A 26,059-nucleotide genomic window follows, 5' to 3' on the forward strand; every position below is an offset into this window, starting at 1 on the left:
CATCAAAAGGGTCGACCACTACTCTGGGTGAGTGTGCCACAGACTCAATGGGAAGGCCAATTCCACTGGCCGAGATTCATTCACTAACGAATGCGACTTTGGGGGAACCTTGGTTAAGGTCCGCATGTGCTTGTGTTTGACCGAGCCTGGTTGACGCAAGGATAGTGCATTAAAATTGCCATTTGATAGAGAGACACCCACACAGCCCTGTCATGTAGTCCCAAACATGAATATGACTTCTGTGGCAAAATGCACTATGTGTCAGCACTAGCACTTGCAATTTGCACTTTAAAAAAATCAGGAGAGACAACAGTGACACTCAATGTCCAGAACTGTCGCCTGGCACAAAACATTTAAAAAAAAAAAAATTTATTTTGTGACATCAGTATTTTTTTACGTACTCCATCCTTCCAATTGATCATATAGATGAGAAATAATGGCGAGCCGATTTGATGAAGATTCTGATGAAGAAGTAGAACGCTTTGAAGTGACAGATTATGATCTGGAAAATGAGTTTAATCCAAATCGCAGACAACACAGGCAGAGCAAGAACCAGGCAACATATGGTAAGCATTAGGTGTGAATTGAGCGGTGAAAGCTTTCTGCAAAGCATTCTGAAAGCTATTTAAATATTCTGAAATCTATGTAAGCATTCTAAAAACTATTTAAACAGTCTGAAAGCTATTTACGCATTCTAAAAGCTATTTAAGCATTCAGAAAGCTACTTAAATATTCTGAAATCTATGTAAGCATTCTAAAAACTATTTAAACATTCTGAAAGCTATTTAAGCATTCTGAAATCTATTTAAGCATTCTGAAAGCTATTTAAATATTCTGAAATCTATGAAAGCATTCTAAAAACTATTTAAACATTCTGAAAGCTATTTAAGCATTCTGAAATCTATTTAAGCATTCTGAAAGCTATTTAAACATTCTGAAAGCTATTTAAGCATATTGAAAACTATTTAAGCATTCTGAAAGCTATTTAAACATCCTGAAAGCTATTTAAACATCCTGAAAGCTATTTAAACATTCTGAAAGCTATTTAAACATTCTGAAAGCTATTTAAACATATTGAAAACTATTTAAACATTCTGAAAGCTATTTAAACATTCTGAAAGCTATTTAAGCATATTGAAAACTATTTAAACATTCTGAAAGCTATTTAAATATTCTGAAAGCTATTTAAGCATTCTAAAAGCTATTTAAACATTTTGAAAGCTATTTAAATATTCTGAAATCTATGTAAGCATTCTAAAAACTAAACATTCTGAAAACTATTTAAGCATTCTGAAATCTATTTAAGCATTCTGAAAGCTATTTAAATATTCTGAAATCTATGTAAGCATTCTAAAAACTAAAACATTCTGAAAGCTATTTAAGCATTCTGAAATCTATTTAAGCATTCTGAAAGCTATTTAAACATTCTGAAAGCTATTTAAGCATATTGAAAACAATTTAACATTCTGAAAGCTATTTAAGCATTCTGAAAACTATTTAAACATTCTGAAAGCTATTTGAGCATATTGATAACTATTTAAACATTCTGAATGCTATTTAAGCATTCTGAAAGCTATTTAAGCATTCTGAAAGCTATTTAAGCATATTGAAAACTATTTAAACATTCTGAAAGCTATTTAAGCATTCTGAAAACTATTTAAGCATTCTGAAAGCTATTTAAATATCTGAAAGCTATTTAAACATTCTGAAAGCTATTTAAGCATATTGAAAACTATTTAAACATTCTGAAAGCTATTTAAGCATTCTGAAAGCTATTTAAACATTCTGAAAGCTATTTAAGCATATTGAAAACTATTTAAACATTCTGAAAGCTATTTAAGCATTCTGAAAGCTATTTAAGCATTCTAAAAGCTATTTAAGCATTCTGGAAGCTATTTAAACATTGAAAACTATTTAAACATTCTGAAAGCTATTTAAGCATTCTGAAAGCTATTTAAGCATTCTGAAAGCTATTTAAGCATTCTGAAAACTATTTAAACATTCTGAAAGCTATTTGAGCATATTGATAACTATTTAAACATTCTGAATGCTATTTAAGCATTCTGAAAGCTATTTAAGCATTCTGAAAGCTATTTAAACATTCTGAAAGCTATTTAAGCATATCGAAAACTATTTAAACATTCTGAAAGCTATTTAAGCATTCTGAAAGCTATTTAAGCATTCTGAAAACTATTCAAGCATTCTGAAAGCTATTTAAATATCTGAAAGCTATTTAAACATTCTGAAAGCTATTTAAGCATATTGAAAACTATTTAAACATTCTGAAAGCTATTTAAGCATTCTGAAAGCTATTTAAACATTCTGAAAGCTATTTGAGCATATTGAAAACTATTTAAACATTCTGAAAGCTATTTAAGCATTCTGAAAGCTATTTAAACATTCTGAAAGCTATTTAAGCATATTGAAAACTATTTAAACATTCTGAAAGCTATTTAAGCATTCTGAAAGCTATTTAAGCATTCTAAAAGCTATTTAAGCATTCTGGAAGCTATTTAAACATTGAAAACTATTTAAACATTCTGAAAGCTATTTAAGCATTCTGAAAGCTATTTAAGCATTCTGAAAGCTATTTAAGCATTCTAAAAGCTATTTAAACATTCTGAAAGCTATTTAAACATTCTGAAAGCTATTTAAGCATTCTAAAAGCTATTTAAGCATTCTGAAAACTATTTAAGCATTCTGAAAGCGGTTTAAACATCTTGAAAGCTATTTAAACATTCTGAAAGCTATTTAAGCATTCTGAAAGCTATTTAAGCATTCTAAAAGCTATTTAAACATTCTGAAAGCTATTTAAACATTCTGAAAGCTATTTAAACATTCTGAAAGCTATTTAAGCATTCTGAAAACTATTTAAGCATTCTGAAAGCTGTTTAAACATCTTGAAAGCTATTTAAACATTCTAAAAGCTATTTAAACATTCTGATAGCTATTTAAACATTCCAGGTATATGGGCAGCAAGAGAAGACAGTGATGAGGATGGAGGAGGCAGAACAGGTCTGGGAGGTGGGAAACGACAAGACCTCTCTCAAGGACTGGACTTTGTGAGTGGAGGATTTAAACAAACCAGTGAAGAGATGAAAAAAGAGATGGAGGAGGAAGAGGAGGAAAATAATGAGGAAATGGATCCTCTTCTGGACTTTACTGGAAGTCGGAAGAAATTATACAAGTCAAAAGGAACATCAAGCTTTCGTAAGCAGGCACCATCATCAACAAGTATTGGTAAATCTATCGGTACCTGGGAAAAACACACAAAGGGTATTGGACAGAAACTCTTATTACAGGTAATGTAGGTTTCTTGTCATCACAGTTTATGATTTAAGACCTCATGACCATTAGTATGTCTTAATGAGATCATGATTGTTTATGTGAAATTATCATTTTATCAGCAGGTTATGAATGTTCATGAGACCTCATTATAATGTCATACCCCCGGTAATTAGGTTAGGAATATTCATGATGCTATAATGAATTTTTTATGAGATATCAATATACACAATTTAATACTAGAATGCACACCAAACTCAGTCCTCGTGGATTTCATGAATTTTATTATTAGAATAAAAAAGTCATCTCTGACGTGGTTTTGCATGTAATGTGTCTTGTTTTCATTCTAGATGGGTTATCAACCTGGTAAAGGTTTGGGTAAAACTGGACAGGGTATCGTTATTCCTGTTGAAGCACATAAAAGAAAAGGCAAGGGTGCCATTAGTTATCATGGCCCAGAACGGCCGAATAAACCGCCTCAAGTTGACTCAGAGGATGAAGAAGATGAAGATTTCCGCCGACAGTTATCACAGTGGAAGAAAGGACCTGAGGTAAGGAGAATAATTATTTGTCATAGTGGTTAACTTTGAGTGTGTGAACCATTCAATGATGTCTTTCATCATAACTCTAAGCTTAGGTACATGGTGAAAATATCACATATAATTATAAAATTGGTGCCTATGTGTTGTCCAGAATTATTGGGAAATTCTGACAAACACAATTATTTCATATTTTTGCTTGTTACCTTGCCCGTATTACCTCGTCGTCGTTAATAATTGTTATTGTGTGCACAATAACTTTACTAATTCTATTCCAAACTTAATCAAACTTGGTCACCTATTCATCAGTATAAAGTCTTCCCTTAGTATGAATGACAGAAAATATCATGCAAAAATTTAGAAAATCTGATAAAATATTTTGACTGCTACTTGACTGATCACTGGTGATACACATTCAAAGCTCCCTGATCTCAGTGGGAATATGCATTGTTGTATGTGTTCAATGAAGTAAATCATTTATCTTGTAATAATATCATTGGTAATGTATCTCCCAAATTCCATGGGAATACTAGACTGGGTTTCAAAACCAACTCATGGAAGAGTTGCACATTCTGATACACATTTGCAATAACCAATAAAATCGTGACAGAAAACAAGATGTCAGAAAATCAATATAAGCACTCCTATGACTTGGGTGCCAAACTTTTGATCAAGATCTGAAGTCAATAGAAAATCTGTTTAGTCCAAAGTTATCAAAACAAACAATACATAAAAAATAAATAAAAAGCAAAACGTTGCATCCACATTTTGAAAAGAAAATTGTACTCAAAAGTATGTTTCAGCTATTAGAACAGAATGATAGAACTTTTTTAATATTAATTTAAAAACACACTTCAAAAACAAAGATTGCAGTGTTTGAAGATGTAGATCCTCACCACTGGACATCAACTAACTATTTGAGTTGATTTGCATACAAAGCAAAGCTTGCAACAGTTTTTTTTTTACTTTTCAAATAAGACAGTAGTCACACAATGATTATAATAAGGTAGTTCATATTTGTCTCAGTGAATCATTAATTTGTACTTGGGCAAAAGCCAGCTAAGATTTTCTGTTATCTTGCATGTTTTATGAATCTATTCACGTCTAAATGCAGCACTTTTTTTCTGAGATGAGGCATTTGTTTTTATACTAAAATATCTGAATTACTTTGAATAAAGCTGGAAATTATGTCCCTTAAAATAATTAAACAAATCAGGCACCAATGTTTTTGTAAGATATTTACATCAATCGAGGACATTCGGTAGACTGCTTTCCCACTGCTGTTTCAATTCTAAAACTTGTTTGTATACAAAATTAATTATGACAATGCATATTTATATTGAAACAAACTATGATAAAGGGAATAATATTATATAACAAAGAGCAAGGTCACCAGAGTTCAACTATGTTTTCAGACAAAATTTTCCCCCTAGAAATATTTTGTACTGTGCAAAAAAAATTGATGACTAATGCATCAACAATTATGTATTACTTTTTGTTTTTATTTAATATCAGTAAATGACCATAAAAATTATATTTATAATACTAATTTTCTAGGCCAAACAGAAGCCAAAATATTCATATAAGACAATAGATGATGTCAAAGAAAAAGCCAAAACATCAACAAAAAAGTCACGGTTGGCTGACACGGCATTGACAAAGGTGAAGGTGATTGATATGACAGGAAAAGAAAAACGAGTCCTCTCGGGGTATGATCAAATTAGCCAGAAACATAGCCGACCAGATGAAGATTCTGGTACTAGCTCACCCATCACGATTGACCAGACTGCTTTTACCATGCCAGAATTACAGCATAATCTAGATTTACTTGTGGAAATGGCTGAACAGGAGATTATAAAAAATGATCGACAGTAAGTATCATCATCACCACTGGAGGGTGTCATGCTCACCACTAGAGGGTGCAATCCCACCACTAGATGGTGCAATCCCACCGCTAGAGGGTGTAATCCCACCACTAGAGGGTGCAATCTCACCACTAGAGGGTGCAATCCCATCACTAGATGGTGCAATCCTACCACTAGAGGGTGCAATCCCATCACTAGATGGTGCAATCCCAGCGCTAGAGGATGAATCTCACCACTAGAGGGTGAATCGCACCACTAAAGGGTGAATTGCACCACTAGAGGGTGCAATCCCACCACTAAAGGGTGCAATCCCATCACTAGATGGTGCAATCCCACCGCTAGAGGGTGAATCTCACCACTAGAGGGTGCAATCTCACCACTAGAGGGTGCAATCTCACCACTAGAGGGTGCAATCCCACCACTAGAGGGTGCAATCCCATCACTAGAGGGTGCAATCCCATCACTAGATGGTGCAATCCCAGCGCTAGAGGATGAATCTCACCACTAGAGGGTGAATCGCACCACTAAAGGGTGAATTGCACCACTAGAGGGTGCAATCCCACCACTAAAGGGTGCAATCCCATCACTAGATGGTGCAATCCCACCGCTAGAGGGTGAATCTCACCACTAGAGGGTGCAATCTCACCACTAGAGGGTGCAATCTCACCACTAGAGGGTGCAATCTCACCACTAGAGGGTGCAATCTCACCACTAGAGGGTGAATCTCACCACTAGAGGGTGTAATCTTGCCACTAGAGGGTGTAATCTCAACACTAGAGGATGAATCTCGCCACTAGAGGGTGTAATCTCACCACTAGAGGGTGTAATCTCACCACTAGAGGGTGTAATCTCGCCACTAGAGGGTGCAATCTCACCACTAGAGGGTGAATTTCACCACAAGAGAGTGCAATCCCACCACTAGAGGGTGCAATCTCACCACTAGAGGGTGAATCCCACCACTAGAGGGTGCAATCTCACCACTAGAGGGTGAATCTCGCCACTAGATGGTGCAATCTCACCACTAGAGGGTGAATTGCACCACAAGAGAGTGCAATCTCACCACTAGAGGGTGTAATCCCACCACTAGAGGGTGCAATCCCACCACTAGAAGGTGCAATCCCACCACTAGAGGGTGAATCCCACCACTAGAGGGTGTAATCTCGCCACTAGAGGGTGTAATCCCACCACTAGAGGGTGAATTGCACCACAAGAGGGTGCAATCTCACCACTAGGGGTGAATCTCACCACTAGATGGTGCAATCCCACCACTAGAGGGTGAATTGCACCACAAGAGGGTGCAATCTCACCACTAGTGGGTGTAATCCCACCACTAGAGGGTGCAATCCCACCACTAGAGGGTGAATTGCACCACAAGAGGGTGCAATCTCACCACTAGGGGTGAATCTCACCACTAGATGGTGCAATCCCACCACTAGAGGGTGAATTGCACCACAAGAGGGTGCAATCTCACCACTAGGGGTGAATCTCACCACTAGATGGTGCAATCCCACCACTAGAGGGTGAATTGCACCACAAGAGGGTGCAATCTCACCACTAGTGGGTGTAATCCCACCACTAGAGGGTGCAATCCCACCACTAGAGGGTGAATCCCACCACTAGAGGGTGCAATCCCATCACTAGATGGTGCAATCCCACCGCTAGAGGGTGAATCTCACCACTAGAGGGGGAATCTCACCACTAGAGGGTGCAATCTCACCACTAGAGGGTACAATCCCACCACTAGAGGGTGAATCCCACCACTAGAGGGTGCAATCCCATCACTAGATGGTGCAATCCCACCGCTAGAGGGTGCAATCTCGCCACTAGAGGGTGTAATCTCACCACTAGAGGGTGTAATCTCGCCACTAGAGGGTGTAATCCCACCACTAGAGGATGAATCTCGTCACTAGAGGGTGAATTGCACCACAAGAGAGTGCAATCCCACCACTAGAGGGTGCAATCTCACCACTAGAGGGTGCAATCTCACCACTAGAGGGTGAATCCCACCACTAGAGGGTGCAATCTCACCACTAGAGGGTGAATCCCACCACTAGAGGGTGCAATCTCACCACTAGAGGGTGCAATCTCACCACTAGAGGGTGTAATTCCACCACTAGAGGGTGCAATCTCATCACTAGAGGGTGTAATCCCACCACTAGAGGATGAATCTCACCACTAGAGGGTGAATCACACCACTAGAGGGTGAATCACACCACTAAAGGGTGAATCGCACCACTAAAGGGTGAATTGCACCACAAGAGAGTGCAATCCCACCACTAGAGGGTGCAATCCCACCACTAGAGGGTGCAATCCCACCACTAGAGGATGCAATCCCATCACTAGATGGTGCAATCCCATCGCTAGAGGGTGAATCTCACCACTAGAGGGTGCAATCTCACCACTAGAGGGTAAATCCCACCACTAGAGGGTGTAATCTCACCACTAGAGGGTGAATTGCAACACAAGAGAGTGCAATCTCACCACTAGAGGGTGAATCTCACCACTAGAGGGTGAATCCTACCCTTAGAGGGTGCAATCCCACCACTAGAGGGTGTAATTCCACCACTAGAGGGTGCAATCCCACCACTAGAGGGTGTAATTCCACCACTAGAGGGTGCAATCTCACCACTAGAGGGTGTAATCCCACCACTAGAGGGTGTAATCCCACCACTAGAGGATGAATCTCACCACTAGAGGGTGAATCGCACCACTAAAGGGTGAATTGCACCACAAGAGAGTGCAATCCCACCACTAGAGGGTGCAATCCCACCACTAGAGGGTGCAATCCCACCACTAGAGGGGGAATCCATCCACTGGAGGGTGCAATCCCACCACTAGAGGGTGTAATTCCACCACTAAAGGGTGTAATTCCACCACTAGAGGGTGAATTGCATCACAAGAGAGTGCAATCTCACCACTAGAGGGTGAATTGCACCACAAGAGAGTGCAATCTCACCACTAGAGGGTGCAATCTCACCACTAGAGGGTGTAATCTCACCACTAGAGGGTGAATCTCACCACTAGAGGGTGTAATTCCACCACTAGAAGGTGCAATCTCACCACTAGAGGGTGCAATCTCATCGCAAGAGTGTGAATCTCACCACTAGAGGGTGCAATTCTCTTGTCCTCACATTTCTCAATAAAGTAGGATGGAAATACAGGTATGAATAAATGTCATGAATTACTATACAAAAAACAATAAATAAGTTTTTTTGATCTGTGATTTGTGGTGGTAATGTTACTGTGATTACCAATGTCTTAAATCTGATCTGTCATCATTTATTTGCAGGTTACATCATGAAGAAGACACAGTTGTTCACCTCAGACATGAAGAAGTAAAACTTAATGAGATTCTTGTTGAAGAATCAAAGCAGATCAACAAATTAAAGGAAATTATGGTAATGATAGAAAGGTAGGATACATTAATGTTTGTATTATAGCTGGCACAGCAAGAGGGACCAAAGACAGCTTTTGAAGCAAGCTCTATAAATAACATGTGTACATGTATATATTCGAGAGTATGGAGGAAATCTATGTACCTGAATGGGCATCATTTTGTTTGATTTTTTCACAAATTCTGCGAAAGGAAACATTGTCTCATTTATGCAAAGCATCTTTAGAATGTTGTTCAGTGATAAGGTAATTGTTTTCTGGCAACAGACTGAAAATAATTCAACTTTGAATAATGTTTCGCTTCATTTCATTCAGCAGCAGGCACCATCTTGAATCCACTCAATTCATGCGTGAACTACCAACTTGCCTAGCTTCACATGTTTTGACGTTCTATGGTTACGTTAGTTCTATTTTTAGTAAATCAATAGACTACTTGACTGTATGCGCATGCCAGGCATTGCCTGCTAAATAACACACTCTCCAATCTACAATCTAACATGGCCAAAAAATGTTGCTTTCCTATTGGTTTAGATGTGAAGAAAGACAGCAGCAAGATAGCATGGAACCCTGGGAGTTGGAAGATGCCTATGAGTTTTTCAAGACTTTACAAGAGAATTTTTATGAAGAGTATAGAGTATATGAACTGCCAAATTTAGTTATAGCAACAGTGTTTCCACTGGTGAGTTTTTACATTCTTATTGCTTTGTTTACCTCATCATAGATGGGAATTAATTGACATATAGTACCCAGTGATGAATCAAACCTATTCTGAATTCAAGTTTGAACTTATTAGGCTTACAAGCAAACCTTGGAGCCCTTGTGTTATTGTTGTGTCTTTACTTTTTCTGCTACTTGTTCAAAATCTCAGAAATGATTAATCAGACATTTATGAAACCTTGATATGAAGGCGTGCAATGACAAATGTAGAACAATCTTTTCTACTACCTTGTCACCAATCTTGAAATGAATACATGTATAAACATGAAGTAGCAATTGAATAAATAAAAACTTTAGTGGTCACATGACTTTTCCCACCAAAAAGGGGAGAAGAACTGCAAAAAACATGTGAAAATCTACTTCTTTGATGAGTTCTTTTTAAAATTATGCATATAGTATTTATGACCAAAGCTTTTTACAGGAAAATAAATTAATTTTGATCAGTCACATGGTTTGTTATGCTGTTATTTTGCTTAAAAACATGTTGCTCATTGCTGTTTTTTTCATCAAGCCATTTGTAAACACCGCTGTCAATCATATTGGCAAACTTTCTGTACTTATTGACCATGGTTTGAGCTGATGCACCTAACTTTCAGATTTTGATTGGTCAACTGATTTGGCAGCCATATGTTGCCAATTTGAACCCTTTTTGAAGATCTAGAAATTTCTTTGTTGTCAAATTATTAGTCCCTGGAGATGGATTGACCTCTGTGTATGTGTCTGGACCTGTATCTTAGACATGCCTGGACTGATTACATTCAAACTTCACACATACATCATACATAATATTATACATATGCACATAAATTTTTTTCACAATCTGCTTTAAGATGGCTGAATGGTGAATGTGCTGAAAAAACATTGAAATCCAGCATTAGCCTTTTTGTTTTAATAAATGTGGTTCTAGAGCCATATCTCTGACATGCTCATAGTGCTGATTATGTTCAGATTTGATATATTCATAGATATACAGATATATTGGTTTGACGATCTAATTCAAAATGGCCGAATGGTAGCCATTTTTATGCTAAAAACAAGAATTTCTGACATTCGAGAACCGGATCTCGGTCTTTTATGAATTATATGGGTCCCTGATGCACTTCATTTCAGATCAGATTCAAAATGGTTGACTGGTGGTTATTTTGTTTTATTAATGAATGCGGTTTTGACAGGCTTTGAATGATTATGTTAACATTTTGTATATTCATTATACATCATGTTATACATTGTAGATATACAAATATATTGGTTTGACAATCCGATTTAAAATTGCCAGTACCACGTTTTTTTTGGTTCGGTGGGACGGGCAAAGGGGGATGGCCACGTTCATGGAATATTTTGGCAGTTCAGTTGGAAACAATCCACGCCCTGAGAGCAGAATGGCGACCCTCAAATTTTTTGAGTTGTGGCATGCCCACTGGAATGCATTGTTTTGTGCCGCCAGCACTCTGAAGTCTCAAACGCGGAACGCACCAGCCTCTTAGACCAGCAGACACAGCCATTGATGGGACACCACATGCCTACGCGGGATATCCTAACGTGTCATCTGGCTCTCATGGCAGGGGCTGCCTCTGTACAGCGGGATGCGGTTTTGGCTGTTTTCACTGGGCGCACCAGGCTGGACCTCCCCCACCCTCTATCTTCTGAGGATGGAAGGAGCAGTCTTGGTGCTTCAGGATCCCACTGACTAGTTGGTACAAGTGAGACCCGCGAACCAGTTTGGCTTCTGCCAAGGGCAAGCGGAAAGGACCCCAAGCTAAGAAAACGTAACGACCCACTGGCCAGAAGTAGCCAGGAGGCAAGCGTCCCAGCTCTTCTGGGGGAGGGAAGAGTGGTGACGTGCTCCCCAGGAAGAAGGGACCAGGTGGTGGTCCCCCTCTTCCTCGGGTGGTTGCCCACCCAGTTCGCAGGGGAAGCAAGTTTAACACTTCCACTTGAGGCGAAAGGGGATGGGCATATGTTCGGCGGGAGGCAGAGTCTGAACCTATCGACTATAAGCCTCGCAGAGGTCACCCCTGATGTAGAACCACCGAACCCAAATATCTCTGTCCACAGATTGAGTCTGTGTATTCTGCTGCAATCTCCACCCCCCCTGTTAACAGCCCCTCGTTCGGGGCGCTACCAGGGGATCCCCGCAAAGCGGAAGCAATCCGTCAGGAGGTAGACAGTTTGCTTACATGGCGCTATACACAGGATAGAGGACCCGGCGTTAAGTCTGGGCTTCTACTTGCAAGTGTTGGTGGTTCCAAAGACTACAGGTGTCTGCGCCCAGTTCTGGACTTAAGCAGACTAAATTAGTATGTGCTTCCTGGAAATACTCTGTGCTCTGTTTCTACTGGTTAGCCTAGCTAGACTTGAGCGATGCTTACCCACACATACCGATACACCCAGCGAGTCAGCGACTCCCTCGATTCGTCCATTTGGACCAAGTAGTCAAGTACAGGGTGCTCCCCTTCTGGTTTCACAACAACAAACTCCAATTCAACTAGAATTGGTGCCATATGTGTTCACCAGAGGGTGGAAACAGGTGGTGCTACTGCTGCGCCGGGCGTCGGTACACATCAACCCGCACCTAGACAACTGGTTGCTACACAACCCAAGCAAGGGGTTGTTAGCCTAACAGTAAGGCTAACACAGGATTTACTACACCAGTTGGTCTTCCTAGTGAATCAAGAAAGTCCCATCCTCAGCCAATACAACAGGTGGTGTTCCTGGGCATGGAGTTTGTCACGGAGGTGTGCTTGGTACGGCCATTGCAGGCCCGTTGCCTAGCACTAAGCAACCTAGCTGAGCACCTAGTCAGCGTTCCCTCTGTGTCTCTCCAAGAAGTAATGAGGATCATTGGAATGATGACCTCGGTTCGCAGGGTAGTTCCCCAAACCGCATTACGCAGCTGCCCGGTACAGCACACTTTGTTGCAGCATCTACGGGAACTGAACAGGCGGACAACACAGCGGTGGTCTCCTATAGCAACAAGGAGGGTGGGTGGGAGCAGAAAACCTATCGTTGTCAGTCCTAGCAGAGCAAATTCTCCTTTGGTACCTGGAATACAATGTGGAGCTAGCTGCACACCACCTTCCAGGGGTGAGGAACAGTCAAGCAGATGCCCTCTCGCAGCGGCTCCAACGGGCCAAGCAAGGCCTGGTTTCCACTACTGTTGGAAATGTTAGTCAAAACACCAGTGGGCTGTCAACTTCATGGCCAGGACGAACTGGGATCCCACCAACACAGCCTACGACTCGAAATGGCGAGCGTACACTGATTGGTGTAGTGGTATGGCGATTGATCCATGCCATCTCTCTGTTGGCCAGGTAGTTGACTTTTCGTCCATCTGTTTGACAAAATGGGCTTGTCCTATTCAGCGATCGTTGGCTATTGGTCAGCCTTGTCACCCACCATTGAGAATTCTCTGGGGACAAGGCTAGCTGGTTGTCCTACTATTAGGAGACTGTTTACTGCTTCCCATAATCAGAGGCCTAGACCCGAACGAGGGAACCACCTAATTAGGACTTTTCGGTTGTGTTGTTCGATCTAAGGAGACCTCCCTTTGAGCCTCTCCGATCAGCACCACTCAAATATTTGACGTGGAAAACAGTCTTCCTACTACCCCTCACCTCAGGTAGGCGTCGGTCTGAACTAGGGGCCCTGTTCTTCTCGGATGGGTGTGCCGCCTTTATGGACAATCAAGTCGTGCTAAAGAATCTGGTTCCTCTCCAAGAATCAAATCCCAGGACACGATCCACAACCGATCATCATCCCCCGGCTGGCAATATTGTCGGCCCGAAGGATCAGGAGGAGTTGCTTCTCTGCCCGGTTTGAGCGCTGAGTTGCTACGAGAGCCATACTAGAGAGTCGAAGCATGGAAGCAAGCACATGTTTATGTATTATGGCCAGGGTAAGCAGAACAGACCAGCCTCCCGACTTCAATTACCAGGTGGATCACTGTTTGAGGTTCTTAAACGTTTGGCTTCCTAAACACAGGGTCTACAGAGGCACCAAGTATGAGCGCATGAGGTCCGTGCAATTGCTAACTCATTGGCTCTTGCGTCAGGTCCCCCCCTCGAGCATATGCTGAGGGCAGGCTTCTGGAGAACGCAAAATGTCTTTACCACTACTACCTAAGGGATAAGCAATCCATTAGGTTTTTTTTTAGGGGGGGTCCCATCCACTAGGGTCAGGCTTTGGTTACTGACCCAGCCCGGACGACCTCAGGGATCCCTGCACATAGGCGATAGAACAGTCTCGGCAGCACATTTGTTACAGGGAGATTTCTCCTGTCAGCACTCTTGGGAACTTTCCAGGTATCTCTTTCGACCTATGCCCTCATGCAGAACTGTTTTGGTCTTCTTTTGAAAGCTAGTCACCCAAGAATTTGGGTTTGGGTCTAGCGTTCTCGGGCATACCGAACCCCTGTCACCGTTTCAGCAGCTTGCTTTTGTTTCGGGGGCGGCACTGACAAGGTAAGACACCGTTTCTTTACTGGTCTCAACTAAGTGGTAGTCGTAAGTAGAGGGCATTATCTCGGACTGGGACACCCTTTTATCGTTTTCAGTTCGCTCTGAAACCCGCCACCTATCAGCGTCTGACTCTGCCTACAGTTCAAAATAGTCATTTTGACTGACCGGAGTCTATGGTGGGTATGAACTATGTGAATAGGCGGGTTGCAAACCCTCTGCCTAAATCAATAAGATAAAGATATATGGATATACTGTAAAATACTTTAATTTCGCTGAAAATACTTTTACTGCGCTTTGAATGGAATTTATTTTCACTGATTTTTGACGAGTTGAATGTAAAATACAGGAAAAAAGGGAAATTCGCTGGATTTTATTTTTACTCAATCATTCCCTCAGCGAAAATAGAGAAAATTAATTCCAAGCGAAAATAAAGTATTCTACAGTACATGTCAGATCAGGTGCAACTCACCATAACAACAGCTTATGACTACAAATGAAAATGTTTAAATTAATTGCTTTTTATCATCTTGCAGGTCAAGGAATACCTATCTAGTTGGGATCCATTGCAAAACAACAGTTATGGAATGGATGTTTTTAAACTCTGGAAAGATTTAGTTGATAATAATGATAATATAGTGTCACAGGAAGGCATGCATTCTATGTCAGTGTACAATAGATTGGTATGGGAAGTATGGATGCCGTATTTAAGAACTGCTGTCACTAAGTGGAATCCACGTGATTGTGACCCAGTTATAGGTAAACACAAGCACATTGACCATTTTTATCACAATTGAATTGAAAAATAGTCTAAATTTAAACTACTGTATCTTCTCTATTAGTAGATTATGCACTTACGTAAATGACTGAAGTGTGTCTATGGTCAAAATAAATGATATTTTAATAATTGGACACACTATAAATGAATATATGGTTTATGTGTGCTTGTACTTGAAATGTGTTTGTAATAGAGTGAATATGGTACTTAGACCCACAACACATAGATTCGTCTGCGCTTGTACTTGAAATGTGTTTGTAATAGAGTGAATATGGTACTTAGACCCACAACGCATAGATTAGTCTGTGCTTGTACTTGAAATGTGTTTGTAATAGAGTAAATATGGTACTTAGACCCACAATGCATAGATTAGTCTGTGCTTGTACTTGAGATGTGTTTGTAATAGTGTAAATATGGTACTTTGATCCACAACGCATAGATTAGTCTGTGCTTGTACTTGATATGTGTTTGTAATAGAGTAAATATGGTACTTAGACCCACAATGCATAGATTAGTCTGTGCTTGTACTTGAGATGTGTTTGTAATAGAGTAAATATGGTACTTAGACCCACAACACATAGATTCGTCTGTGCTTGTACTTGAGATGTGTTTGTAATAGAGTAAATATGGTACTTAGACCCACAACGCATAGATTAGTGTGTGCTTGTACTTGAGATGTGTTTGTAATAGAGTAAATATGGTACTTAGACCCACAACGCATAGATTAGTGTGTGCTTGTACTTGAGATGTGTTTGTAATAGAGTAAATATGGTACTTAGACCCACAACGCATAGACTAGTGTGTGCTTGTACTTGAGATGTGTTTGTAATAGAGTAAATATGGTACTTAGACCCACAACGCAGACTAGTGTGTGCATATACTTGAGATGTGTTTGTAATAGAGTAAATATGGTACTTACACCCACAACGCATAGACTAGTGTGTGCTTGTACTTGAGATGTGTTTGTAATAGAGTAAATATGGTACTTACACCCACGACGCATAGACTAGTGTGTGCTTGTACTTGAGATGTGTTTGTAATAGAGTAAATATGGTACTTACACCCACAACGCATAGACTAGTGTGTGCTTGTACTTGAGATGTGTTTGTAATAGAGTAAATATGGTACTTACACCCACAACACATAGACTAGTGTGTGCTTGTACTTGAGATGTGTTTGTAATAGAGTAAATATGGTACTTACACCCACAACGCATAGACTAGTGTGTGCTTGTACTTGAGATGTGTTTGTAATAGAGTAAATATGGTACTTACACCCACAACGCATAGACTAGTGTGTGCTTGTACTTGAGATGTGTTTGTAATAGTGTAAATATGGTACTTTGATCCACAACGCATAGACTAGTGTGTGCTTGTACTTGAGATGTGTTTGTAATAGAGTAAATATGGTACTTAGACCCACAACACATAGATTAGTGTGTGCTTGTACTTGAGATGTGTTTGTAATAGAGTAAATATGGTACTTACACCCACAACGCATAGACTAGTGTGTGCTTGTACTTGAGATGTGTTTGTAATAGAGTAAATATGGTACTTACACCCACAATGCATAGACTAGTATGAAACTGCAAAATAAACTTGCATAGAAAGAATGTCCCAGTATCGGTAATGTTCGTTTTCCAGGCAACTCTGTATTAAAGGCAATAGTGTTCAAATGTGTTGACAGTGTTTTTTTAATTTTATTATAACAGAATTACTTGAAAACTGGTTGCCAATACTACCACAGTGGATTACAGCAAATGTTTTGGACCAACTAATCCTACCAAATTTACAGAAGGAAGTTGAGGGATGGAATCCTTTGACAGATACACAGAGAATTGACTCCTGGTTACATCCATGGTTACCTTTAATGGGTGAGTGCCACCTATAGTGTGGAGTGAATGAGTCTTTTTAAAAATCACCCACAAAAATGGGAATAATTAAAATCGATGTCAGTGAAATAAAAAAAAACTAAAAAAAAACTGAATTATTGAACATTTAAAGCTATCTGACAATTTTTTTTGTTTTCAAGGTACTCGACTAGAGCCACTGTATGCACCAATCAGACAGAAGCTATCACATGCATTAACCAATTGGCACCCTAGTGACATTTCTGCTAAGACTATTTTGTTACCGTGGAAGCCAGTGTTTTCACAGGGAACTATGGATGCATTTCTCATTCGTAATATTTCACCAAAGCTTGTTGTTTGTTTACAAGAGCTTGTCATCAATCCCTACCAGCAACATCTCGGTGAGTTTTTCTTCATTCTTCCAACTTATTTGTAGTATAGCGCCCTCTTGTGTTTACATGCAAAATTAAATGAACTGAATTTTGTTGTCATGTACACACTTATTTGTTGACAACAATATAGGTCTTTATGTACTTTGATGTTTTATCTACTCCCAGATCCATTCCATTGGGTTATGGCATGGGAAGACTTACTGCCGAAACCAAACCTGGCAACCATGTTGCACAAACACTTCTTTCCTAAGTGGTTGAATGTGTTATGTAGTTGGCTGAGTAATAAACCTGACTTTGCTGAAGTCACAAAGTGGTATTCAGGCTGGAAGTCCATGTTTTCCGAAGAACTCCTCAATATTCCCATGATAAAAGGTAAGAGGCAATATGAAGTTATTAATATTAATATTCGTATATAAAAGTAGAAGAAGACTTTTAAAACTGTACTTCCTGTAATATTTGGCTATGTAAACTTCACAAATTCATCTCATGTCTTGCGTAACATATGCACATTTATTTGTTCCATGATTTGGTTCAAGATGGCATTATGTACGTCATTTTGCTTCTCCTATATCTCTGACATGTGCTGAACAGTCATGTTTAAACTTTACATATACATCATATATAATGTTGCATATTTATTCATTTGGTTATCCGAATCAAGATGGCTAAATTGTGGTTGTTTTAATGTTAAAAATTCATCAAAAACAATTACTTCAATTCCGGATCTCGATGTTGGTCATTTTGTTTTATGATAAAATCTCTCGTAAGAAACTAAATAATTAATAATAATAATAATTGCCTCACAGTAAATATCAATGCGTCCTCATTAAAATGAGTAGTACAGCAGTGTTCAGCTGAATGGTTATTGCTGATTTGGTGTTCCATCCATTATAACAAAACAGCAATACTTTTATAGGTGAGTGCCCAACTTGAAGTGAAGAAGATGATTCACAATCTAAGTTTCTGCATTTCCAGATCAGTTCACTCAAGCATTAGATCTCATGAACCGTGCTGTATCTGGCAACCCTGTATTGACGCCGTTTGCTGCAAATGAAAGAAGACAAGAACCAGACCCTGTGGAAACTGAGTCTGTGGTGAGTAACAACAACCCACAGTACATTATGGGAAATCTGGAATTAAATTTTGAGAGCTTCAGATAGAGTCACATGATTTGTTTCTGACCAATAAGCACAGCACCTGATTTGAGTATAGCTTTGTTTTAATCATTCACAGCTTTTCTTTAGGTTGCTCTAAACACATGTATTATTGCAGTACAACAGTAATTTAATCTGCATGTAAAGATTTATACAGAAATCAATGAACGTCACTGAAATGTTTCATGTCTTGTGTTAAGTGAGATGAACTCAATAAACATGACTAAAATGTGTCTTTTTTAACACGTTGGACGAGTCATATATCAGATCATATATAAGTAAATGCCATCATTGATCAGTTTGTTTGTGAAATGCCATCATTGATCAGTTTGTTTGTGAAATGCCATCATTGATCAGTTTGTTTGTGAAATGTTGTCATTGATCAGTTTGTTTGTGAAATGCCATCATGAATCAGTTAGTTTGTGAAATGCCATTATTGATCAGTTAGTTTGTGAAATGCCATCATTGATCAGTTAGTTTGTGAAATGCCATCATTGATCAGTTAGTTTGTGAAATGCTGTCATGGATCAGTTCGTTTGTGAAATGCCATCATGGATCAGTTTGTTTGTGAAATGCCATCATTGATCAGTTTGTTTGTGAAATGCCATCATGGATCAGTTTGTTTGTGAAATGCCATTATTGATCAGTTTGTTTGTGAAATGCCATCATTGATCAGTTTTTTTGTGAAACGCTGTCATGGATCAGTTTGTTTGTGAAATGCCATCATTGATCAGTTTGTTTGTGAAATGCCATCATGGATCAGTTTGTTTGTGAAATGCCATCATTGATCAGTTTGTTTGTGAAACGCTGTCATGGATCAGTTTGTTTGTGAAATGCCATCATTGATCAGTTTGTTTGTGAAATGCAATCATGGATCAGTTTGTTTGTGAAATGCCATCATTGATTAGTTTGTTTGTGAAATGCCATTATTGATCAGTTCATTTGTAAAATGCCATCATTGATCAGTTTGTTTGTGAAACGCTGTCATGGATCAGTTCGTTTGTGAAATGGCATTATTGATCAGTTTGTTTGTAAAATGCCATCATGGATCAGTTTGTTTGTGAAATGCCATGATTGATCAGTTCGTTTGTGAAATGGCATTATTGATCAGTTTGTTTGTGAAATGCCATCATGGATCAGTTCATTTGTAAAATGCCATCATTGATCAGTTTGTTTGTGAAACGCTGTCATGGATCAGTTCGTTTGTGAAATGGCATTATTGATCAGTTTGTTTGTAAAATGCCATCATGGATCAGTTTGTTTGTGAAATGCCATTATTGATCAGTTTGTTTGTGAAATGCCATCATTGATCAGTTTGTTTGTGAAACGCTGTCATGGATCAGTTCATTTGTAAAATGCCATCATTGATCAGTTTGTTTGTGAAATGCCATCATTGATCAGTTTGTTTGTGAAACGCTGTCATGGATCAGTTCGTTTGTCAAATGGCATTATTGATCAGTTTGTTTGTGAAATGCCATCATGGATCAGTTTGTTTATGAAATGCCATCATTGATCAGTTTGTTTGTGAAATGCAATCATGGATCAGTTTGTTTGTGAAATGCCATCATTGATCAGTTTGTTTGTGAAATGCCATTATTGATCAGTTTGTTTGTGAAATGCCATCATTGATTAGTTTGTTTGTGAAATGCCATTATTGATCAGTTTGTTTGTGAAATGCTGCCATGAATCAGTTTGTTTGCGAAATGCCATCATTGATCAGTTCATTTGTGAAATGCCATCAATGATCAGTTTGTTTGTGAATGCCATCATTGATCAGTTTGTTTGTGAAATGACATCATTGATCAGTTAGTTTGTGAAATGCCATCATTGATTAGTTTGTTTGTGAAATGCCATTATTGATCAGTTTGTTTGTGAAATGCTGCCATGAATCAGTTTGTTTGCGAAATGCCATCATTGATCAGTTCATTTGTGAAATGCCATCAATGATCAGTTTGTTTGTGAAATGACATCATTGATCAGTTTGTTTGTGAAACGCTGTCATGGATCAGTTCATTTGTGAAATGCCATCATTGATCAGTTAGTTTGTGAAATGCCATCATGGATCAGTTCATTTGTGAAATGCCATCAATGATCAGTTTGTTTGTGAAATGCCATCATTGATCAGTTTGTTTGTGAAATGCAATCATGGATCAGTTTGTTTGTAAAATGCCATCATGGATCAGTTTGTTTGTAAAATGCCATCATTGATCAGTTTGTTTGTGAAATGCCATTATTGATCAGTTTGTTTGTGAAATGCTGTCATGGATCAGTTTGTTTGTGAAATGCCATTATTGATCAGTTTGTTTGTGAAATGCTGTCATGGATCAGTTTGTTTGTGAAATGCCATCATTGATCAGTTTGTTTGTGAAATGCCATTATTGATCAGTTTGTTTGTGAAATGCCATCATGGATCAGTTTGTTTATGAAATGCCATCATTGATCAGTTTGTTTGTAAAATGCCATTATTGATCAGTTCATTTGTGAAATGCCATCATTAATCAGTTTGTTTATGAAATGCCATCATTGATCAGTTTGTTTGTGAAATGCTGTCATGGATCAGTTTGTTTGTGAAATGCCATCATGGATCAGTTTGTTTGTGAAATGCAATCATTGATCAGTTTGTTTGTGAAATGCCATCATTGATCAGTTTGTTTGTGAAATGCCATTATTGATCAAATTGTTTGTGAAATGCCATTATTGATCAGTTTGTTTGTGAAATGCAATCATTGATCAGTTTGTTTGTGAAATGCCATCATTGATCAGTTTGTTTGTGAAATGCAATCATTGATCAGTTTGTTTGTGAAATGCCATCATTGATCAGTTTGTTTGTGAAATGCCATTATTGATCAAATTGTTTGTGAAATGCCATTATTGATCAGTTTGTTTGTGAAACGCTGTCATGGATCAGTTAGTTTGTGAAATGCCATCATTGATCAGTTACTTTGTGAAATGCTGTCATGGATCAGTTCGTTTGTGAAATGCCATCATGGATCAGTTCATTTGTGAAAGCCATCATGGATCAGTTTGTTTGTGAAATGCCATCATGGATCTTTTTGTTTGTGAAATGCCATCATTGATCAGTTCATTTGTGAAAGCCATCATGGATCAGTTTGTTTGTGAAATGCCATCATGGATCAGTTTGTTTGTGAAATGCCATCATTGATCAGTTTGTTTGTGAAATGCCATTATTGATCAGTTTGTTTGTGAAATGCCATCATGGATCAGTTCATTTGTGAAATGCCATCATGGATCAGTTTGTTTGTGAAATGCCATCATGGATCGGTTTGTTTGTGAAATGCCATCATTGATCAGTTTGTTTGTAAAATGCCATCATGGATCAGTTTGTTTGTGAAATGCCATCATTGATCAGTTTGTTTGTGAAATGCCATCATTGATCAGTTTGTTTGTGAAATTCCATTATTGATCAGTTTGTTTGTGAAACGCTGTCATGGATCAGTTCATTTGTAAAATGCCATCATTGATCAGTTTGTTTGTGAAATGCCATCATTGATCAGTTTGTTTGTGAATGCCATCATTGATCAGTTTGTTTGTGAAATGACATCATTGATCTGTTTGTTTGTGAAATGCCATCATTGATTAGTTTGTTTGTGAAATGCCATTATTGATCAGTTTGTTTGTGAAATGCTGTTGTGAATCAGTTTGTTTGTGAAATGCCATCATTGATCAGTTTGTTTGTGAAATGACATCATTGATCTGTTTGTTTGTGAAATGCCATCATTGATTAGTTTGTTTGTGAAATGTTGTCATTGATCAGTTTGTTTGTGAAATGCCATCATTGATCAGTTTGTTTGTGAAATGACATCATTGATCTGTTTGTTTGTGAAATGCCATCATTGATTAGTTTGTTTGTGAAATGCCATTATTGATCAGTTTGTTTGTGAAATGCTGTTGTGAATCAGTTTGTTTGTGAAATGCCATCATTGATCAGTTTGTTTGTGAAATGACATCATTGATCTGTTTGTTTGTGAAATGCCATCATTGATTAGTTTGTTTGTGAAATGCCATTATTGATCAGTTTGTTTGTGAAATGCTGTTGTGAATCAGTTTGTTTGCGAAATGCCATCATTGATCAGTTCATTTGTGAAATGCCATCATTGATCAGTTCATTTGTGAAATGCCATCATTGATCAGTTTGTTTGTGAAATGCCATCATTGATCAGTTAGTTTGTGAAATGCCATCATGGATCAGTTTGTTTGTGAAATGCCATCATGGATCAGTTTATTTGTGAAAGCCATTATGGATCAGTTTGTTTGTGAAATGTCATCATGGATCAGTTTGTTTGTGAAATGCCATCATGGATCAGTTTGTTTTTGAAATGCCATCATTGATCAGTTTGTTTGTGAAATGCAATCATTGATCAGTTTGTTTGTGAAATGCCATCATGGATCAGTTCATTTGTGAAATGCCATCATGGATCAGATTGTTTGTGAAATGCCATCATGGATCAGTTTGTTTGTGAAATGCCATCATTGATCAGTTTGTTTGTGAAATGCCATCATTGATCAGTTTGTTTGTGAAATGCCATCATTGATCAGTTTGTTTGTGAAATGCCATCATTGATCAGTTTGTTTGTGAATGCCATCATTGATCAGTTTGTTTGTGAAATGACATCATGGATCAGTTTGTTTGTGAAATGACATCATGGATCAGTTTGTTTGTGAAATGCCATCATTGATCAGTTTGTTTATGAAATGCCATCATTGATCAGTTTGTTTGTGAAATGCTGTCATGGATCAGTTTGTTTATGAAATGCCATCATTGATCAGTTTGTTTGTGAAATGCAATCATTGATCAGTTTGTTTGTGAAATGCCATCATTGATCAGTTTGTTTGTAAAATGCCATCATGGATCAGTTTGTTTATGAAATGCCATCATTGATCAGTTTGTTTGTGAAATTCCATTATTGATCAGTTTGTTTGTGAAACGCTGTCATGGATCAGTTTATTTGTGAAATGCCATCATTGATCAGTTTGTTTGTGAAATGCCATCATTGATCAGTTTGTTTGTGAATGCCATCATTGATCAGTTTGTTTGTGAAATGACATCATGGATCAGTTTGTTTGTGAAATGACATCATGGATCAGTTTGTTTGTGAAATGCCATCATTGATCAGTTTGTTTGTGAAATGCCATCATTGATTAGTTTGTTTGTGAAATGCCATCATGGATCGGTTTGTTTGCGAAATGCCATCATTGATCAGTTTGTTTGTGAATGCCATCATTGATCAGTTTGTTTGTGAAATGCCATCATTGATCAGTTTGTTTGTGAAATGCCATCATGGATCAGTTTGTTTGTGAAATGCCATCATTGATCATAAAGCAAGATTCCTGAATTAAAAAGTTCTTGTATGTACACAAGAAAATTTGTAGCACCTTTGGCTGGATATAGTTTACTGGACTCATGAAACAAGACATTTTAGTGAAGCTGGTTTGCTCACATGAAAATTATTGCGACTTTATCATATACATGTATTATACAAACAAATGCAAATTGCTAAAGTAATGAAACCCCCTGATTAACTAATAAACAAACCTTTCTCATTTATTCTTAAAAGGTCTCATGCCACTAATTAACCAATGGCTGCTCGTAGCCCTCAATTTAAATGCCCAGCAAGAACCAATGAAATTTTTTAAATATTATTTTTCTCAGGTGCTCCCTGTTTGAGGGCGTAATCACCTGGGTCAGAGGTGAGACCAACATGTGGTCTTTTGTTTACTACTTAGCGGCTGTGTACCTGTGGGTTTATTCTGTGTGTTAATGGATGTTCTAATCTTGGTGTTTTTCCAGTGATTTCTCTTGGTGCAATCCAAATACAGTAGGTGTGTCTTGTTTACCTGAGATTTGCAAGAGTTTGAGCTGGCCAACATGTTAGTTTTTTTCATATGGTTGATTACTGGCATGTTGATTTCCCATTTTTGAGCCATATTTTCAACTTTCTTCGTCATTTTCATATAGCAATCTCGTAATATGTTAACATTGTCGTCTATGGAAATTCAATTAGTGGTATGAGCCCTGAAGTAACAGTTTGCCTAGGACCACCTGAGGTTGTTGTTTTAACCATAATTATGGCTCTATTCACTGGAATTTAGTCATTTTTGGCAGATCTCATCTTACATAACCAAAGTTTACTTTGACCTAATTATTATAATTTTTGACCTCTCCTGACCTTGCATAGATCTGATAATTATGAGGTTGTGTGTTCAAGCACACATTTCATGAGATCAGCTCCATTGATTTGGCAGGTATAGTGCAAAGTAACTGGGAATCTTTTTTATTTTTATTTTACCACTTTTCTTGCTTTGTATTCAACTATTTAGACACAATGGAGTAATTTTTTATCCAGAAATGTTATATTTTGCTATGCGTTTCACCCATTTCTGTCAATCTCTTATATCTTGGTTGAAGATTTTAAAAATTTGTAATTCGGTATATTTTTTGCCCTAATCTTATTAATTGGCTGTGGTTGGGCTGTGGTCTGTAAATATAAATGTTTTTATTAAACTGGTCCAAAAATGTTATTCATTCATCAATGAATTATTCATGTCACCACTAATTTCAATGGCTCTAGGAATTCTGAGAAAAATGCTTAACCCCATTTTATGGGTTTTTTGTCTTATTTTCACATTATGGCAGACAAACTTAACAATTTGTAGTGCGGTCATTTCTAATGGACCGTATTCAAAGTTTAATGAGGTCAAAAATTGTGTTGTGCATCTTGTCACTGACAAGAGATTTGCATACTGTCAGTATATTAGCCAAGTAGTACAACTCTTTCAATTTCACAATTATTACTCTTTTCTCATAATTTTTGTGAATTTTTAGCTAATTAATCCCATCTTGAGTTTATTATTGAACAGTGCATGTACCCCCCCCCCCCAATTAATCAGAAATCCTGTTGATTTGAATTTAATTTGATCAGGGATGTGTAATACAAGTATTTTATATTTAGATCCTTTTCTTGTTTGTATATTTTTATTTTTATTTCTTTTTAAATCATAAAATTGTTTCGTTGAACTACTTTTTTTCACATAAGATTTGATTAAGTATTTTATGTTGAGCAAATTCTATGTGTGGCCATGGTAAATCAAACCACTGTTGTGTTTTGGTATATCCAAGGTTGCCCGTCACAGGTCTCCGGCCTAAATGCAGATACCGTGGAATTGTTTTTTTGTTTTTAATTAATTGGAGAAATAATGAGCTGATGAATTGAGACTTTTGATTCAGTAGAATTTTTTTTTTTTTTAAATTATAGTGATAAACTACTTTTAATTGTCATTATTCTATGTATTATTTCTAGAAATTAATTAAAATTACTAATCATGCCAAACGTTGGTCTGTACTTGTTTGTGGTGAATGAGAACATTATATTTTACAGTACTGCATCTAATAATCAGGCTTATATTCATTGCCTACCATCTATTTTGGTGTTATGCTGAGTGTGTATGTTGCCACTTTCTACAACTAATTGTCTGGGTATAGGGCGCCACCAAGTGGTAGATTTTGATAAATAACTCCCAGGGTTTAAATTTTGGGGATTTTTTTTGCATGGGAAATTACTCGTCTAATGATATTCCATCATATATAAGATCAACAAGAACTTTATTAAACCTT

General features: G+C 37.9%; 1 protein-coding gene across 1 annotated transcript in view; it reads left to right on the plus strand.

Moving 5' to 3' along the window:
* Window positions 1-26,059, plus strand: part of LOC100378273 (tuftelin-interacting protein 11) — a 31,507-nt gene that overhangs the window by 3,737 nt on the left and 1,711 nt on the right. Inside the window, exons 2-12 of the mRNA XM_085506649.1 lie at window positions 427-566; window positions 2,965-3,302; window positions 3,636-3,836; window positions 5,382-5,695; window positions 8,979-9,101; window positions 9,614-9,761; window positions 14,790-15,012; window positions 16,743-16,904; window positions 17,063-17,281; window positions 17,438-17,644; window positions 18,248-18,366. Of these exons, the coding sequence (XP_085362775.1) occupies window positions 437-566; window positions 2,965-3,302; window positions 3,636-3,836; window positions 5,382-5,695; window positions 8,979-9,101; window positions 9,614-9,761; window positions 14,790-15,012; window positions 16,743-16,904; window positions 17,063-17,281; window positions 17,438-17,644; window positions 18,248-18,366 (2,184 nt within the window). The 5' untranslated portion in view covers window positions 427-436. The remainder of the gene's footprint in view (window positions 1-426; window positions 567-2,964; window positions 3,303-3,635; window positions 3,837-5,381; window positions 5,696-8,978; window positions 9,102-9,613; window positions 9,762-14,789; window positions 15,013-16,742; window positions 16,905-17,062; window positions 17,282-17,437; window positions 17,645-18,247; window positions 18,367-26,059) is intronic.

Source organism: Saccoglossus kowalevskii, chromosome 12 (assembly GCF_978046115.1).
Source record: "Saccoglossus kowalevskii chromosome 12, keSacKowa6.1, whole genome shotgun sequence".
Taxonomy (NCBI): Eukaryota; Metazoa; Hemichordata; class Enteropneusta; family Harrimaniidae; genus Saccoglossus; species Saccoglossus kowalevskii.